We start from the raw sequence: 18607 nt of genomic DNA on the forward strand, positions 1-18607 counted from the left end.
ATATTCTTTTTTAGAAATGTTCTCCTAATAACATTTTTACAACAAATTTTAGATGATGATAAATTATGTTATTTATTGTTATTTGTAGATAAGAAAATAAGTTTAGTGGTAAAATCAAATTAAAACCAATAAAAACCTGTTATATAAAATTTGTTGTAAAATTATTGTGAAGATGAAAAACTTCTTAAATTGTTATTATTATTTTTTGGGAAGAATGATGAGATTTTAATACTCTCTCAATATATCACACTCAGACATCCATACCATACATTATTGTTTTAGAAGAATAAAAAAAGAGAAAAAGACAGCCCTTCTGCAATTGTCAAAAAAAAAAAAAAAAGGTTCACTTTAGCTTTAGTAGTCACTTTAGTTTTTGGTCAAATTCTTTACCATTTTTAAGGTTTTTTTTTTTAAAAAATTTTCTTCGTTCACAAATCACAAATCCATCACAACTCTTTATTTTAAAGAGGAAGAAAAAACCAAAACACACAAGTATGGAGTGTAAGGACATTTAGCCAAACAAAAGGAAACAACGGCACAAAGGGCGGTGCTGAATTGGGACCCACATCACCAACTACGATCATTGCCATTCACTGAGCCCCACACAAAAAAATAAAATTGCTAGCGTGGCCACCTTTAACTTCCCTCATTCACCCCATTACGCCTGGCTTTGGGAAACCGCCCTTTCTAAAAGATGGGGCCATAGGGCCCCACTAGTTTATGCTTTCCAACTGGGACTCTCGTGACTTGGGGCCCACTCTTACAGCCGTCTGATTTTGCCACGCCGGATCGTATTCAGCGTTCTGATCATTACCTCGTAAAATACTAATATGTCACCATCCATCTCATCGAGTAACGCTATCAACACACAAGAAAATATAATTCTTAACTGTTGATTGTCAAAAGTATACCGGTCCATGGATACTATTCATGAAACACGTTAGAAAAATGTAAATTTAACTTTAAAATTAAGTTTTATAGTACAATTTATATATTTAAAAATTATTTTATTATAGTGTTTTTAATTTTCAACAATAAATAGTATCTAAACAAATCCTAATTAAGTTTTTTTTTTCCTCTAAAAAAAATAATTTTTTTATAATTTTTTTTTTAATGTATATAGACTTTCACATCTCAATAAGGTCTAACTTCTTAAAGTGACATGAAGAATTTTTTTTTTTTAATTTTTAAGATAAAGAGTGACATTAATAAGTGTACGTTTGTCTACCGCTTATTTGACTAACTTTTAGCTTATAGTTTTTATATACAACCGTACAACTAAGGATGCATAGATACTTTATTTGGTATGTCGTACTCGTATTATATCAGTGTCGTAATAGTGTTTTATTTGTCGTATTATGTTATAATTTTTTTAAATTAGTTTTGTCGTCGTATTGTACCCGTACCCAAGTTTGTGTAACCATGTCCGCGTCCATACATTGTAGAGTACAACTTTTTAAAATCTTACATTTTCTCACATTTTTAAAGCACAAGCATATTTTAATATACTTTCAACAAAAAACTAATTAAATCTATCCCAACCGAAAACGAAGTGTCTATTGGTTCTTTAGGTACTCCATAGTTTAAAAAATATATAGCTTTTTTTGTAATATTTTATTTATGTTAAATGTATGAAAAAAATCTAAAAATTAGATTATTTATAAATAAATAAAAACACTAAAAGTTGTATTATTTGCAAAAAGATGAGATAAAAAGTAAAACAAAAACTTTTTTCCTTTTTCCAAACACTTACCAAGATTTTACAAATTATTTATTATTAAAATAAAACTTTATAGTTTGATGTGTCAAACTGTCAGTTTTTCATAATGTAATGTGTACGCCTTTGCGCCAATTACAAAGTAAATCAAATAACAGATTTTATTCAAAGATTAAATCTTATTAGAACGGTCTAAGTCCACAATTCATCATTTTGAAATCATATTAGATTCCAAATTTAATGAAACAAGATGGTCATTTCTTAGCTTGGTATGATACTATGATCTATTACTTCTAAGCTGAAATGATATGTGGCCATGAAATAAGAATTAAGCGGCACAAGATTGATTGGGCGATAGAATTGTGGAATCACTTTTTTCTTCCATATTTTGGATCTTAATTTTGTGGAATAATATATATATTATATATTTATTAAAGGTGAAACAGGCTATAATAGAAATCTAATATCATTTTCTCAACCAAAAAAAAAAATCTAATATCAAAGCATTAGATAAATATGACATAACTACCTAAATAAAAGTTTTTTTTTTTTTTTAATGTGGATTCCAGTTAGCTAAATTGGTAAAGTCACTTATGGGTTCCCGTTAGATTAACTGGTAAAGTCTTTGATGGTTGAATAAGAGATCTGAGGTTCAATCTCTGCCTACATCAAAAAACTGATTTGGTGTCTTGGTCTAATGATAAAGAGAAATCATCAAAAACAATTGCCATAGGTTGAAACTTTCTATAAAAAAAAATTGGTAAAGTCTCTAATGGTTGAATAAGAGATCTGTGGTTTAATCTCTGCCTATACCAAAAACCAATTGTTGTTTTGGTATGATGATAAAGAGTTATTATTAAGAGCGGACGCTTTAGATTGAAACTTTCTATAAAAAAAAAAAAAAAAAAAAAAAAAATCTTTTTTTACAGGGCCTACCTAAATAAAAAGTACAACCAAATCTATAAAACTCCTATAATAAATAATAATAAAAAGCTATAAAACAAAATTATAATTAATTAATAATTTTTTTTAGTTTATCTTTTTTTTTTTTTTTGATAGGATTAGTTTATCTATTTATATTATCATTTTTTATCATGAATTACATTCATTTTCATGGTAGATTGTAAATTTTTAATAGTAAGATTGACATTATTTTTCAACATTTTTTTTTTTACAAATGGTTTCATAAACCATGATGAAACCAACCAACCCCTCACTATGCCTCCCAAATTACACAAAATTCAAGGGCAATTCCATAACTTGCTCGTAAGAAAACAAAGGAGGATGCAGATCATAATAATTTTATGGGAAATGTTAACGAGTGTCCTTAGGGCACTAGTTAAGAATCCAGTTATTGAAAGTTTTTATGGGAAAAGAAAAAAAATTAATGTTTTGACCATTTTTTTCATTTCCCATAAAAGTGATGTTAAAATATTCCTAAAATGAATTATTAACAAATATGCTAAAGACACTCATTAGCATGACTCTAATTTTATTATGTTTATTATTGTAGATCTCTATAGTTTACTAGTTAGTACATACACAGAAATTTTTTTTTCGATAATCGTACATTCACAGATGAAATTGAATTTTGGATTTTCACATAGAATGCATCGAGATCCGTGTCATCGTGAACCATATAAAGTGAATTCTCCTTCTCCACCGTGCCGTATCCAACATCTAAAAATACTCTATAATGTGTATTGGTTAGCGCAAGAGTTTTATATGCTACACAAAAAAGGACTTCACCGTCTTTACCATAAACGTTAATCTGTAAAGTGAAAAAAGGTTGATGGAAAGTTGGACGGTGGAGAGGTCCCCATTTGCATCATGGGCCCCTAGTACGACGACTACCTATCACTAGCATTACACGTGGAATTGCCAAACGTGGGACCACATAGTACATGCTAGAGGAGTAGAGGTAGACTAGACTTTCTGTTCTGTTACACCTACAACTTACAACTGTACATGGGGCCAAGGACTTGAACAGGATTTAAAATTGGACATATGTTTGCATCCTAACATATATAGTGAAATTGGTTACTGGACACAAGTTTTTCCTCACTTACACTATACACCACCAACAATGCTATGAGTGCACAAAGAATTTTACAACACGTTTACTGATTTTTATATAAAGGGTCATGTTAATGAGTATCTTTAGGGCAATAGTTAATAATCTATTTTAGGAAAATTTTGACATTACTTTTATGGAAAATGAAAAAACCTGTCAAAACATTAATTGTTTTTTTTTCTTATAAAAAACTTTCTTTAAATGGATTATTAATTATTACTCTATGAGCATCCATTAACATTTTCTTTATATAAATTTACTAACGAAATTACATTTTTATTTATCGTTAATAATCTATCACATTAATAAATATGAAATTTTTTTGTGTTCGAGAAAATCTAAAACTATACTTATTTTTTTTGGCAAAAATGCAAAACTAACCCTCTAACTTTGACTATATTTCATTTCAGTCCTCTAACTTTCAGTTTTGTTAATTCAGTCCTCAAACTTTCAATTTTTGTTAATTCAAGGTTCCATTACAACCCAGTTAGTGCTGCCATTAGATATGCTTGAAACGACACCATTTTGCTCTCTCTTTTTTTTAAATAAATTCGGAATTAAAAGAAAATAAGAAAAATCTATATATATATATAAATAAATAAATAAAACATTAAGGGAAAAAATCTGAAAAAACCACATCGTCAAACCGACCGAACCCTCTCGGTCCCCGATACCTAGTACATAGCAAGCTCCAATATTTAGGCCTATCAAAAACAGAGTACACTACCGGGTTTCAGATATACATCAATGCTCTGACCTTGAGAACGCCATCAGAAGCGGTCTTTTGGGAATATAAGGAGCTGAGGGAGAGAGATTTCGAGGTATCAGATCTAGTTCAGTTGAAAATTCAGTCACTGCCGTTAGAGAAATATCTGAATCGAAAGGGGAGGAAATCGGAGTGGGAGGCGGAGAAGTTGTGGGAGTGGGAGGATAAAGGGGGCTTGGGAACGACGTCGTTCCCTTACCGTTTTTTTTTTTTTTTTTATTCAAAATTTTCTTATTTTCTTTTAATTCCAATTAAAAAAAAAAGAAAAAAAAAAGAGCAAAACGGCGTCGTTTCAAGCATATTAATAAAACTGAAAGTTAGAAAACTGAAATGAAAAATAGTGAAAGTTAAAGGGTCAGTTTTGCATTTTTGTTTTTTTTTTTTTTTTACACAATTATGATGTGGTACCGTGAGTGATGGTGAAATAAAAAAAAAAGTTCCATACGGGAAAGTGACAGACAAGTCCGCCCATAAACTTCTGAATTCTGATGAATCATCACCTAAAAGGACTTTCACAGAGTTAGTCCAATAGCTGAATCATTTAGGAGTGTTTTTTTTTTTAGAACTAGTAATTTCTAACCTGCATGGGACCCATCAGTCAACGGATAGTCAAAATTCTTAATGATTCTCTTTTTTGTTTTTTTTGAATTTGATTCTTACTGATTCTTCGGAGTTTATGATTGATTTTAAAATGTCTCCCGCGTGTATACACGTAAAATCAGGCTGGCTTCTCACTCTCACTGTCTCACATCGGCACGGTAAAAACAGAAAATTGCAAAAGAAGTGATTAGGATTGTGATTTCTACTTTGATTACCAGTTCATTTGGATGCAACAGATGTCATTAAATCAGAGCCGGACTCAGAATTTTAGAATTTAGAGTTACGGGCAGCTTTACTGGTAGGTATGTGTAGCTGTTTCGGCTTTTATCACTGTTGCTGCTTATCCATTCATTTTTTAAAAGAATTTATTTTTGTGTTGTGTGTTTTTGATGTGGGTATGTTACTGGGTAAGAACAAAATTGTTTTGTTTAAAATTTTTTAAAGTGCAAAATTATTGTTTTGGGTCAAATTGGTTTATTGAAATTAATTTTTTTTAGATTTGTTATTGATAATTTTTTTGTTGTTGGGTTAATTTTTTTGAGCTTGTATATATCTTTTTGAGAATTTAAATTTTAAAAAAAAATGAGGAAAATGCTAGAGTTATAAACTTTTCAAATTGTTAATGTGGTGAGTGGTTATTGGTTAGCTTTGTATATTTTGTTTTAGATTCTAAATTTATTTATAAATTTTTTATGGTTTTTAAAATTAGGAAAATACTAGAGTTACAAATTTTTTTTACAAATTGCTGATTTGGTGAATTGTTTTTGGTAAGAAAAAAAAAAAATATAAGTGGTGGATCTAGATGCGAACCAATATAAATTTGCTACCTCAATAATATATAAGAATATTATAAAAAATTTTGTGATTATAATATTACTCTTAAAAAAAATCAATGATATTATTAAGGGAAGCAAATAGTATATTTTTATAAAATAAAATTGTTAAAATTAGTACTATATATATATTAATATTTTATAATATAAAAAATTGGGAATTGCCCCCCAGTACTATATATACATGTACACTAATATTTTATATTAAAAAAATTGGGGATTACCCCCGCCCCAAGTCCAACAGTGGTTCAATCTTTGTGCCCAACGAAAAAAATACAATTTTTCTCTTTCACAAATGTTGAGGTGAAATTTTATTACCGGTTTACGATAAAAACAATGTTAATAATGAGTGTGTAAAAGTGACATGGTATCAATAACAATTTATCAATTCAAAATTTTATAAAAACTTTACTCTCTTATACCTCTCATTTTAAAAAAATAAATAAAAATTTGGTCATTTCTTTCGTATGATAATAATAGATTTTATTGTAAAATTAGAGGATACACGGAGAGAGTCTTAATTTTTGGTCTTACAGGATTTAAGAATTTAAATGAAGAATGAATAACTATCATAATTCTTTAAGTAAATAGATTTTGCTACAATTTGGACTATAAATGAAGTCTGAATTGTTAATTTGTTATGAATACTCATGTCACATAATCTTATTGTGTGGATTTGATATGTATATCACTCGACCTTATGCTCTGAATTTGATGCATGAATCAAATGATTGATAAGTGTTTCAAATCACTCTTCATATTACTGTATATGATATTATGATTCACAGCAATTTATGAAAAAGTTCATATTCTCTAGAGTGATCTTAGCAGCTTGTGTCCGGCCATTTCCCATTATTGTATTTCCACAATATTTTAAGCTCCAGTAGTTCACGAAAAAAAAGAACTCAATTATTTAGGCTGGCCCGTCACCTAGCTTTTTGCCAACATGCCTTCCGTCTTAATTGCGACCGATTCATTTTCTTCTTTTCTATTTGTTCCTTTTTTTATCGTTAATCGAACACTCACTTTTGTCCTGTCAATTAAACATAGCAACATCCACGGTCCGTTGTAAAAGGGGCTGCTTATGAAAGTGGGCCTTCCACGGAAGATTGCAATCATCAATTAGAGGTTCGAAATATTCAAAGTTACAGCCACTTCGGAAGGTCGTTTGAATCTAAATTGCTTAGAATTTACTCAAGCTCCAACAATATTTGTATTGTAATCATTGCCAAAGTTCCTTATATTTCAATTTCTTGTAGGAACATTTTACTGAAACAAAAGACTAACAATTTGGTTTTCTCATCCGTACCAACTTAGAATGCAGCTTGCAGCTGAGTTCCAAGCAGAATATTTTCCAGAGCTTGAGCAATTTGGTTTCTTAATAACTTCGTATTAGATGTTTGTGAGGCAAGTGCGTCAATTCAAAACGTCAACGAGCCAAAGCCATAGCCATCAGAAATTGGGACCCAAAATCAATATGGATATAAGTTAATAACAGAGGTAAGTGACCTGAACGCCAGGGGTGGCAGGGCAGTGATTGGTGATTAGAGACCATGACGGCAACTTCAAAAAGAAAAGATGCTGAACTACAAGTACAAGATGTTAAAGCTATGGCTAAAATTGGATAAAATGTTAGGACATCAGATTGAAGGATATCTAACTTGAAGGTGACTCCCATTTAATAATGTGAAGCAGCCCAACTTGTCTCGCCTCTCGAGTGCTGAAAATGCTATCGAGGCGGCTCAGCAACAAGTGAATTTGTTTACAAGCTTGAGGAGTGAGGACCCCCCACATGGGAAGATAAGGAACCAATATGGACTTTCCAGATAGGTTCCATCATCTAGACGTAATCATATTTATTTAAAATCACAAATGCCAACGCATAATTCAGATGTAAACCAAATAGGCTTTCCTTAAGCAATGAGCTTTGTATCTTAAGGGGTATTTGGATGGCTTGTTTCCATAACTCAATTCTCTGATTTCATAACTCATAACTCATAACTCAAAAATGGTAAGACCCATAGCGAGAAGTCCGTTTGGCACTACCATCACTCTGTTTCCATAATTCTGTTTCCATCACTCGATTTTCTGATTTTTGAGTGATGAATTATGGAAACTGAAAACACATTTTAGCTGTTTTCAGTTTCCATAACTCATAACTCAATAGCATTTTTGTAATTAAACACACATGAGAGACCCACTAGTCATAACTCAACCGCACCTTTTGACCAATCTACCTTCTTTTTCTTCTTTTTTTTTTCCTTCTCCTGGGTTTGGTCCCAAGTGTCTACTTTTTTTTTTCTTGGGTTCGGTCTCAGGTGTCTTCCTTTTTTTTTTTTTTTTTTTTTTTTTTTTTTTTTCTTCTCTTGGGTTTGGTCTCGGGTGTTCTTGCTTTTTTTTTTTCTTTTTTTTCCACTTGGGTTCGGTCTCGAGTGTTCTTGCTTTTTTTTTTTTTTTTTTTTTTTTTTCCTTTCTTCTCCGGGTTCGGTCTTGGGTGATCTTCCTTTTCTTTTTTCTTTTTTTCACTAGGTTCGGTGATTTGGGTTTTTTTTTTTTCACTGGATTCGGGTGATCTAGGTTTTTTTTTTTTTTTTTCTTTCTTTCTTTCTGGTTCGGGTTTCTAGGTACTGAAGATATATATATATATATATATATATATATATATATATATATATATAAAAGAAGTTACATCGAGTGACAAGTATGAAACCCACAAATAGTGTGAAAAATATTGAGTGATGATAACTGAGTAATGGTGCCAAATGGGTGTAGTATTTTAAAGTAATAAATGATTAGTGACGGAAATTGAGTGATGAAAAATATGCATCCAAACATGGCCTTAGTAGCATTGTTTGGTTCTCCTCATGAGAACTTGGGTTCTTCACATTTTCTATTACTAAATGAAGAGTTACAGTCAAGATAAGACAAACCCTTAATAATTTTACAATGTTGTGAGAATTGAAAATTTTGGGAGGCCACCAAATATCTCTCGAAGGCATCCAACTAGAACAGATTAAAAAGGGGCTAAAAGTTTTGGGGGCATGGCCCCCCTTGGTACTCAAGATGTAGCTCAACACTGGAAAACAAGAACAAGTAGCAAAGAACCGTGCTGTGTATAACCCTGTCAAGCTGGGAATTAACAAATTCCATTCTTCAGCTGAGTATTTTTCTCAATACTGCTTCTGCACGCTGCTCAAATTTTGGTAGGGCCCAATCGTGCTGAACTATGTCAAGACTGTCTTTCTCAGCACCCAAACTCTGAAAGGAAAATAACATATAGCTGATAAGATTAGGAGTCATTCATGATGCAGAATGATGGCCATCTGATCTGACTACTCTACCATGATTCTTAAGAAAAGGACAAAATCGATTTTCATATATCAAAATGTCCCATTTTCCCATATTTACTCCTCACAGGGAACAGTACTATATGTATGTAGGGAAGAATAATGGTTGAAATCCCAGACAAAAGTTTCTTACAGTTGTGTATCGAACTCCTAAAACACGAGTCTTTTCATAATAATGAAAGAGAAAAAAAAAAAAAAGAAGGGGGGGGGGGGGGGGGGGGGCTCACTCACAAATTATGGGTACATGTTGAGCAATAAAAAAATGTGGGAAACTATCACAGAGAGCCTGCATGCATAATTAAGTGGGGCCAGTTCACTAGCAGGACCAGCAGCTGCTAAACAAAGGTACAACCCTGACAATGCATGCTGATCTCTCATTATATATAAACAAGGCAAATGGATTATGAGTTCGGAAATAAATGTGAACATGAGCATGATTTAGAAAATGGAAAGGAGGTGGAAGGGGTAAGAGGAGCAGGTTGTTTGATAAAATTGAGGTGTGCAATATAGCTGCATTCGCACATGAACCAACAAAGTACCCAAAATGTTTTAAACAAATAAAACATTAAACATTAAAGAGTGTAGAAGGATAAAATTTTTGAAGATTGATTTCATATTAAATAGTTCCAAACAATTCTTTTTTTAAACCTGTAGATTGTATTAGATTTTGATGTTAAAATTTTTAGTAAATATCAGAAGTACTGTAGTGAATATTATACTATGATTAACTCATTCTTCATGAGTATTGTAAAACAATGTATGAAAGCTTGAAGAGTTAAAACTTTCTTTAGCCTAATAAGGGCAACAGAAAACGACTAAGATTGTACCTTCGTTGGATCAAAGCCAAACCCACTCATTTGCATCATACGCTGGGTGTCATCTGTGGCTGCACCAGAAACAACATATCATAAATTCAGCGAGTGCATCTAGAAATCTCAGTATCAGAGGAAATCTGAGTTAAAGTAGCAGTGCTTCACAATCATTTGAAAACAATCAACACCACCTTTTTTTTTTTTAAACATTTAATATGCTCTAGATTAATACTAACCATTGTCTTCTCCCAATATGAGACTAAATAAACCTCTTAATCCAAACAGATTGAGAAAATACCTGAAAGAAATTATTTTGAATTATTAGAAATCCAAGGTAAATTCAGAAAGCTACCCAGTTGGACACATACCATGAGCGACTACTGACATAGCTAACATCCACAGTACTCAAGTCAATTCCATTCTGTAGCATTGACCTGAACCTCTGAGTCAACGGAAATGGTATTTTAGCTGCAGAAAACAGAGACATTTAGATAACCATAACATCAATAAATGAACATTTACAGAGGTAAAGACTGATAAAACTGCCTGAATTCTGAGAGGCCCTAAAAGTCAGAAAAGGAAAAGGAGGATGAAAACAAATATTTGCAAGAACAAAACACGAAAGAACAGGATTAATGACAGAAAAGGAAAACATTAATTTATGTTCCTAACAACTCTGCAGGATACCAAAAATAGCATGCAACTCAAGAACGTTTTCATATTATTTCAAGATAAAAATCTGAAATGAAGAAACAACGTGGGCATCAAGGTATTAACATGCTGGTATAGAAACAAACCTGCTACAAATCCCGAGAAGAAAAAGTTTACCCATGCGAAAGTAAGAGTCTGGCCAACAAGAAAGTATAAACACAATCAGTTATCTAAATTATGTAATTACAGCAATAAAGGTCAGGCAATTACACCACCACATTAAAGTTACATAATAAACAATCAGTGTCTTAACAAAGGAGAGAAAAGTGAAAACTATGCAATTTGCAATACCTGGGGAATAATCATTGAAAGGTTCTTCTTCATCATATCCATAGCCATGTTTGGATCAGAGAACATTTGTGCCTGGGGATTTGGAGCCTGACCCTTAGGAACATGCAATAGCCCATTTTCCTGCCATGTCGCAACAAATATATAACTTCTATATCAGTTAATTAGCAGCAACAAAATGAAGATTAACGAGCTTGTATGTGAATTCCCTTTATAGACAGCATCACACGCTAAAAACAATCGTTATAGGAAAGAGAAATCAGATTATATCAATATTTTTATACTCTTTAAAAAATACAAAAGATTGTTTAGAAAATGGCAATCTTAATTTGCTAATTGCCCAAAATGAAAAGCAAAAAAAATTCTGATAAAGAAGTTCCTTAGTAATTTATTTATTGGTGAGCTACAGATTCACCCAATGGATCTTGAACCCATGAACTCACCCTTCACCTAAGACTTGCAGGGGAAAGAGGGGCCAATTGAGTTATAACTCATTGGCGATATTCCTCAATAATATCTTCATGATTCTCGATCTCGAAGTCATGTGTAGTAGAATACCAAGCAAAATACAACAATTAGCAGGGGTCCTAAGCTAAGCTTTGGCTATACTTGGAAATCTTAAGGCCATAATGCCTTTCAAATCCTCCTAGCCATTATCCAACAACAATAATTATTGCTTAGAAGAATTCCCATGTTATGCCAATTCCACCCAGAAGGTAATGAGCTACTCCAACAGCACATCCTTGGACAATGCTCTCAAGGTTCTAGGTTGGCATGCTTATAACAAATAAAGCACCTGCAAATACTGGACAGCACATCGTGTTAATATAATTAGACCCACCAAACAATGGAGAAGAACACCACATCTCATCTTACATTCACAACTATTGTGAATTACAACAACAATGATAACCAAGCCTTAGTCCCAAATTTCTTGGGGTCAGCTATGGATACTCAATAGATTAGTCAAGGTTGGCCACATCTATTCTATATAAAGTCATACTCTCTATTACTTTCTTAATTAACATGTCCTTTTTTACCATTTCTACTAATGTTATTTTTGGTATTCCTCTAACCTTCTTCGTTCTCTCAACTAGGATCCACCCACTCTTTCTCATTGGTGCATCAATCACTATCCTTTGAACATGACCAAACCATCTCAAGTAACTCTCCCTCATCTTTTCAACAATAGGAGTCACCCTTATCTTTAAGCAAATTTACTCATTTCAAATCCTATTTTGCCATTTATCCATCTTAACATTCTCATTTCAGCTACTTATCAAAAAAAAAAAAATCTCATTTTAGCTATACTCATTTTATGAATACGTTGCTTCATAATAGCCCAACATTCAGTACCATAAAGCATAGTTGATCATATATAGCAGTCATATTAAAGTTTTTCCTTTAGCTTAATACATATTCTAGGATCACACAACACCCCTACTGCACTTTCCACGTCATCCAGCTAGCTCTAATCCTATGATTTACATCCTCTACAAACCCTTTATCTTGCTGAATTATTGATCCAGGCTATCGAAAACTGTCACCCTTTATATTCTAGAGTGTCTCGCCAAATTTCTAGCTTGGCATTGACTTCACTTCTAGTTTCATCCACTACAATTATATCATCTGTAAAAAACATACACCAAAGGGCTTTCTCTTAAATCAATTTAGTGGGCTCATTTATCACTATTACAAAGAGATATGGACTTAATGCTTATCCTTGACGCAAACCTGTAATGAGAGAAAACTCACTTGTGATGCCTCCACTTATTCTCATACAAGTTAACTCTCATACATATTCTTAATCAACTTAAATGCATAACCTCTCCAAGGACCCTATCATATGCTTTCTCTAGGTCAACAAAAAATATATGAAGATCTTTACATGCTTATCTATATTCAATCAGTCTCTCCCAAAGTTTCATAGCGCAACTAATAAGTATAACTGCATGCAGTTTTGAATATGCCGCGGTATTAAAACACCTGACTAGGTAAAACTTCAGAAACCCAAAATTGGAGCTTTAAGTTTGAATTCAATCAGCATAACAATTCTCTGAAGCCTTAGAAAAAATAATTTACTAACACTCTCACAGTCAAACAATTTAAGCTCAAACATCCCATTACTGAAATCATTATATACTTCAAATCATTCCCTAATCTAAATGTGCCTAATTACCAATTCCAATAATAATCACCAATCAAATACAAATGATTATAATTATACCTCATTGCTGAAATAGAATCTGCGAGTACGAAACGACCTGGGAGGAATAAAATTAGCACCGGAACGTAAATTCCGAGCCCTAACAATCAATTGCCTGAAAAAGAAGAAGAAAAAAAAACAAAAGTTTTAGCACCACAGAAGCTCAATTCCTATGAATCAAAATCATATAACATAAGGGAGAGAGTACAGATTAGGGTTTTATATTAGACTTGCCCTTCTTTGACGATTTTGGCATCGGGAACTTGGCTAGAGCGCATGAGTTTGGAGACGAAGTGTCGGAGGATCCCGATGAGGACCATGACCACGGAGAGAGGGATCAGGACCCAGTCTCTAATCGCCGTGTCTAGCACCAGATCTTCCGCCATTGTTGAAGCTGAGAGAAGCTTTTTAGATTTCAATTTCTGAAATCTCTTCTATTCCTCGTTTCTTTTAGATTGAGTTTTGTGTCATTGCGAGGAATAAAACTAGATTAAGGGGTGTTTATGTCTTTTTACCTTTTTCTCTTTTTTTTTTAGGGATAAGAAAAAACATTTTCAGGAAAACATTTTCGTTTGAGGGCGGAAAACACAAAGAAAATAAAAAAGTTTTCTGATTAATGGAAATCATTTTTAAAAGTGTAAAAACGCGTTTCAAATTTTTATTTTTATTTTACAAAATAAACATCACACGACGGTAAAACTTGTTGTTTAACCAAAGCCATTTTTGTTGTAACAAGCACAGAGCCCTTAAATCATCTTGGATTACTTTGTTGTTAGCTATTTTGTTTGATTAATAAATGTTTTAGTTTATTAAAAATATAAATAAATAAACTTTACATGATTATTTCAATAAAAAAAACTTCATAATCGTACCTTGTTCTCTCCCCTTTTTTTTTTTAGTCAAATATGTTATGCGTGAGATTTATTTAATTTTTAAATACTACATATTTTACGTACAAAATTTGGAAATGATTCTTTTTTTATAAAAAAAAAAAAAATGAAGGAAATTGAAAGATTAAATAAGATGAGAGTGTGAGTTCCAATTAACTCAACTGGTAAAATCTATGATGGTTGAATAAGAGATCTGAGATTTAACTTCCGCCTACATCAAAAACTGATTGATGTTTGGTTGTAGCCTTAAACTAATTTTGTAACTAAACTTTTCATTTTAAATTTAGGAACTAATTAATAGTTTGAAAGCTTTTATTCATATAAGATATACAAAACTCTTACAAAGAGACTCTTAAAAGTATTTGCACTATCCACGATTGAGTGATAGTGTGACAATTTAAAAGATACCTCTCCTACTCCAAAAGTTTACCAAACTAAAGGCTTTTTTACTTCCTTTAGGGCTTGTCTCCACTCAACCAACATCCTAGATTGAGGACTATGAGCCTTTAGCTTTGTCTTATGTAGCTTCTCAAAGTTCCAATTTTTCTTAACAATCACACCTCTATGTGAGAGGAGGGATACATGTACTCGGTGCATATAATACCATCTCCTTAAATAGAGGTTCTTAATGATGGTGTACACTACGAGAGTGATTCATATGTTTCCCATAGCTTAAATACCTAACACAGTTATAGAATACTTAAAAAGAGAGTTTGTGGCCAATCCTTTTAATAGAGAGTCTAAGTGCACAACAAAATCTCACAATATTTTCACAACATTCTTGGTTCTTAGTTGAGGTGGATCCCAATAAGTTTTTTTTTTTTTTTTTTTTTTTTTTAATTTTATTTAAACTTATGGTGAGTTGACACTTCACTTATTATGAAAATGTTATGACATTTTGTTGTTACAATTAAAAAGAAAAAAAAAATCATTTTTATATGGCTTGCTCTTGTGTTAGGTAAGGGGAGTGTTAGGAACCTAGTGGTTCCAAAGGGGATGGGTGGGAAGTGTATGGAAATGAATGACAATTGTGTATGAATTGACTTAATTTGATGTAGTCACCCTTCATAGAAAAATATTAAGAGATAAAGAAAATGCACTATAAGCAGAGAATTAGTTTATGCTTCAAGATAGTCCAAATGATGGTTACATGCATTATTTATACAACTCAAGCTCTCTTTCTATTGGTGACTCATGACTATTGGCTTAGCTTGTGCTCTCACCAATTAACCCCTGTAAATATTATAGTGTCACATGTACCAAGAGCTCTAATTAACTCCAGCCTAATCTCAACATGTGTAACTAACTGACTAACTCAAATTGAAGGGTGGAACTACAAGAATTATTAGGATATTGGGGTATTAAAACAAAAGTGGGGTTCGTAACATTGAGGACCTGACCATATATCCCCTTGGTTTAGCGTACTTGCATACCATAGCTTCAATCTCCAATTTCAAACATTTGAAAATGTTTTTTGCTTCTTTTAACAAAGATTCCTAACTTACTGTTGATGCATGGTCTATTTGCTTGATTCTTTTCTGTCATATTGCTCCAACTTTTCCTTTTGTACATACGTTTCGTCTAGCTATAAGATATGTGTAATGGCTTCCCTACTTCATACATGTTCATTCTCTCAACGTAGAAATGGCCTTGGTCTCTTTACCCACCATCAAATACAGCAGTAGATTTATCTCGCATTCCCCACATTCCCTTCCTTACATCTCTCTACCAAGCAAATTACAAAACCTTCCTCTTAGAGAACCACAAAAGAAGGCTTATGTTCCTAGTAATTCTCACTCTCCAATTTCACACCAAGCTTTGATTTACAGCAGCTTCTCTTCGAGACACACACGCTTAGCATTAGTGCCAATTAATGCTAAAAACTCAGGATCAGGAGAGGAAGATCATTCTGATGGTAAACATTCAGGATCAGGAGAGGAAGATCATCTTGATGCTAGACACTCAGGATCAAGAGAGGAAGATCATCGAGCTCTGGAGACTGTTAACAAGTTTTACGCCGCAATCAAGAACAAAAACATTAATCAGTTATCTGATATAATTGGAGATGAATGCAGATGCATCTGCAATTTCTCCTCTTTTTTCCAATCCTATGATGGGAAAATGGTATATGCACTTCAACTAAGAAAACATACATGAATTGTATTGTTCTTTATGCATGCTCAATGCCACTTTAATTACTCTGATACATTACAACATTATGGAACACATGACCAAACAAATATCTATGGTGTTTCTTTCTTTGCAGCAAGTGTTGGATTTTCTCTCTAATCTGATTAAAAGCTTTGGAAATAATTTTGAATTTATTGTAAAACCGACATTGCATGATGGTATGCATGTTGGCGTTTCATGGAGGATAGGTATGCCATATACTTTCTTTTTAGTCATGGTATTGTCTCTTTGTAGATGCGTGGAGTTATAATCTATTCGATCTTTTCCGTGGTGGTTTATCTGCAGAATGCAAGAATATTCGTGTGCCTCTAGGAAAGGGTTTCAGCTTCCATATTATGCAGTACTACCAGGGGAAGCTGTATTTAAGGTGTGACAAATTCATTTTTTTTTTCTTAAAGCCGTTTGATGAATTATCTACCCATCTATGATCTACTAAAGAATAGAGTAAATAAAGAATAGTTTCTCACTCATAAAATCTACTGACGTAACTTTGTGCATATACTGTTAATTTCGCAGTTGACAGTATAGTTATACTTTAAAAAATTGAGACTTTACACAATAACTAAATATGATTAAAAAAAATCCAAAAAAAAAGCATATATTAATTGTTGATAATCCCACTTTTTGGTATTTATGTATCATTTTATAACAATCCAGAAATGTGGAGATGTTCATGGAACCGCTTCTTCATATTGAACCTGTTAGACTGGTATGAGACTTTCCCTTTCCCTTTTATATGTTCTCTGTTTTTGCCATTTACCTCAGAATCATTGTGTACAATGTTAATTTGTGTTTTTATGCTCTCTCTCTCTCTCTCTCTCTCTCTCTCTCTCTCTCACAGAAATTGATTGCGTTTGTGATGAAACTAATAGACAAGATGGATATTCACATAGGATCCAAGAGTAAAGGCAAGAGAGTCATGTATTTTTTACTCGCTATGTTCCTCATTTTTGCCTGTGTACTTGTTTAAACTCATTTTGAATTAGCCTCAAGGCATGGACCACAATGACATGTAATTTAAATCCACGATCTACATAGAAAAAAGCAAGGTCCCTCGTGGCAATATGGGACAAATTCGATAAAGGGGGTGTGGGGGAACCATTGCAGAGTCGCAATTATCCTGTGCCCCCCCTCTCTCTCTCTCTCTCTCTCTCTCTCTCTCTCTCTCTCTCTCTCTCTCTCTCTCTCTCTCTCTCTCTCTCTCTCTCTCTCATTGTTTTACAGAAGTGGTTGCCACTTTAAAAAGGGTCAGTCAAAATGATTAATTTGACTTAAACTTGACTGTTTCGTTCTTATCAACAATTGAATAAAGTTAAAAGCTATGAAGTGCTCTCGAGCCTTAGGCCCGTGGAAGCAAGTATCGTCCCACAGTCACTTGTGGGAGTAAAGTGGCCTTCTGCTTTTGGGTAGTAAGGTCAGGTGTGAGGCTAGTTAAAGTGTTTACTTAGAAAATGGCAGAGGAGTTGGAGATACTATGGCAGAGATTGAAGGTTACGGAGGAAGAGGAGGAAAGTATCTTGTTGGGTGCTGAGTGTACTAGAGCAGCAGTGGAGAGAGGAAAGAAATGTGTAGTTATGAAGGTGTTGTCAAGGAAAGGCTTAATGGTAGAAGCACTGCGGAAGAATATCAGGATGCTCTGGAAACCAAATAAGAACATCCAGCTCTCTGTAATAGGGGAGGAACTGTTCCTGGTAGAGTTTGAAGATGAACGTGACAGAAGACGGGTCATGGAAATGAGGCCGTGGCACTACGAAAAACAGTTAGTGTTGTTTCAAGAGTTTGAAGGCGATAAAAATCCAAAGGATATCTTGCTGAAATGGTCTCCTTTTTGGGTGCAAATATACAATCTTCCTTTGAAGAGTCGAACAAAGGAGACGGGGAAAGCTATTGGTGAAAGCATTGGAAAATTTATCGAAGTTGATGTGGAAGACACCGGTGTTCAATGGGGCACCTGTCTAAGGGTACGGGTTGAGATAGATGTTACTAGGAAATTGATCAGGGGGCGGAAGATTAATATGGAGAATGGAGAAACAAGGTGGGTGCACTTCAAGTACGAGCGCCTCCCGAATTTCTGCTACAGGTGTGGGCTCTTGGAACACGATTTGAAGGATTGTATGGAAGATTCGGGGAATGACAGAGCAGTGGGGAAGGGTGAGCTCCAATATGGAGCTTG

General features: G+C 33.3%; 2 protein-coding genes across 2 annotated transcripts; one reads left to right on the plus strand and one right to left on the minus strand.

Annotated features, from left to right (window-relative positions):
• Window positions 1-8795: 8795 nt before the first annotated feature.
• On the minus strand, window positions 8796-13824 carry LOC126726952 (uncharacterized). The gene is made up of 8 exons (XM_050432378.1): window positions 13589-13824; window positions 13376-13469; window positions 11152-11271; window positions 10947-10995; window positions 10518-10617; window positions 10386-10447; window positions 10165-10223; window positions 8796-9248 (listed from the first exon to the last, which is right to left on the minus strand). Exons 1-8 carry the CDS (start codon window positions 13738-13740, stop codon window positions 9144-9146), a joined length of 741 nt encoding a protein of 246 aa, XP_050288335.1. The 5' UTR covers window positions 13741-13824; the 3' UTR covers window positions 8796-9143.
• A 1671-nt stretch (window positions 13825-15495) lies between these two features.
• LOC126726953 (uncharacterized) lies at window positions 15496-17538 on the plus strand. The gene is made up of 5 exons (XM_050432379.1): window positions 15496-16368; window positions 16511-16622; window positions 16720-16801; window positions 17092-17143; window positions 17276-17538. Exons 1-5 carry the CDS (start codon window positions 15889-15891, stop codon window positions 17402-17404), a joined length of 855 nt encoding a protein of 284 aa, XP_050288336.1. The 5' UTR covers window positions 15496-15888; the 3' UTR covers window positions 17405-17538.
• Window positions 17539-18607: the final 1069 nt, after the last annotated feature.

Source organism: Quercus robur, chromosome 5 (assembly GCF_932294415.1).
Source record: "Quercus robur chromosome 5, dhQueRobu3.1, whole genome shotgun sequence".
NCBI classification, from domain to species: domain Eukaryota; kingdom Viridiplantae; phylum Streptophyta; class Magnoliopsida; order Fagales; family Fagaceae; genus Quercus; species Quercus robur.

Coding starts and splice junctions, on each gene's coding strand:
- LOC126726953 (XM_050432379.1), top strand. CDS start 15,889: ATGGCCTTGGTCTCTTTACCCACCATCAAATACAGCAGTAGATTTATC. Junction 16,369..16,510: donor AATCCTATGATGGGAAAATG/GTATATGCACTT, acceptor CTTTCTTTGCAG/CAAGTGTTGGATTTTCTCTC. Junction 16,623..16,719: donor TGGCGTTTCATGGAGGATAG/GTATGCCATATA, acceptor GTTTATCTGCAG/AATGCAAGAATATTCGTGTG.
- LOC126726952 (XM_050432378.1), bottom strand. CDS start 13,740: ATGGCGGAAGATCTGGTGCTAGACACGGCGATTAGAGACTGGGTCCTG. Junction 11,272..13,375: donor GATTCTATTTCAGCAATGAG/GTATAATTATAA, acceptor GCGACATGGCAG/GAAAATGGGCTATTGCATGT. Junction 10,448..10,517: donor TATGTCAGTAGTCGCTCATG/GTATGTGTCCAA, acceptor AATTTCTTTCAG/GTATTTTCTCAATCTGTTTG.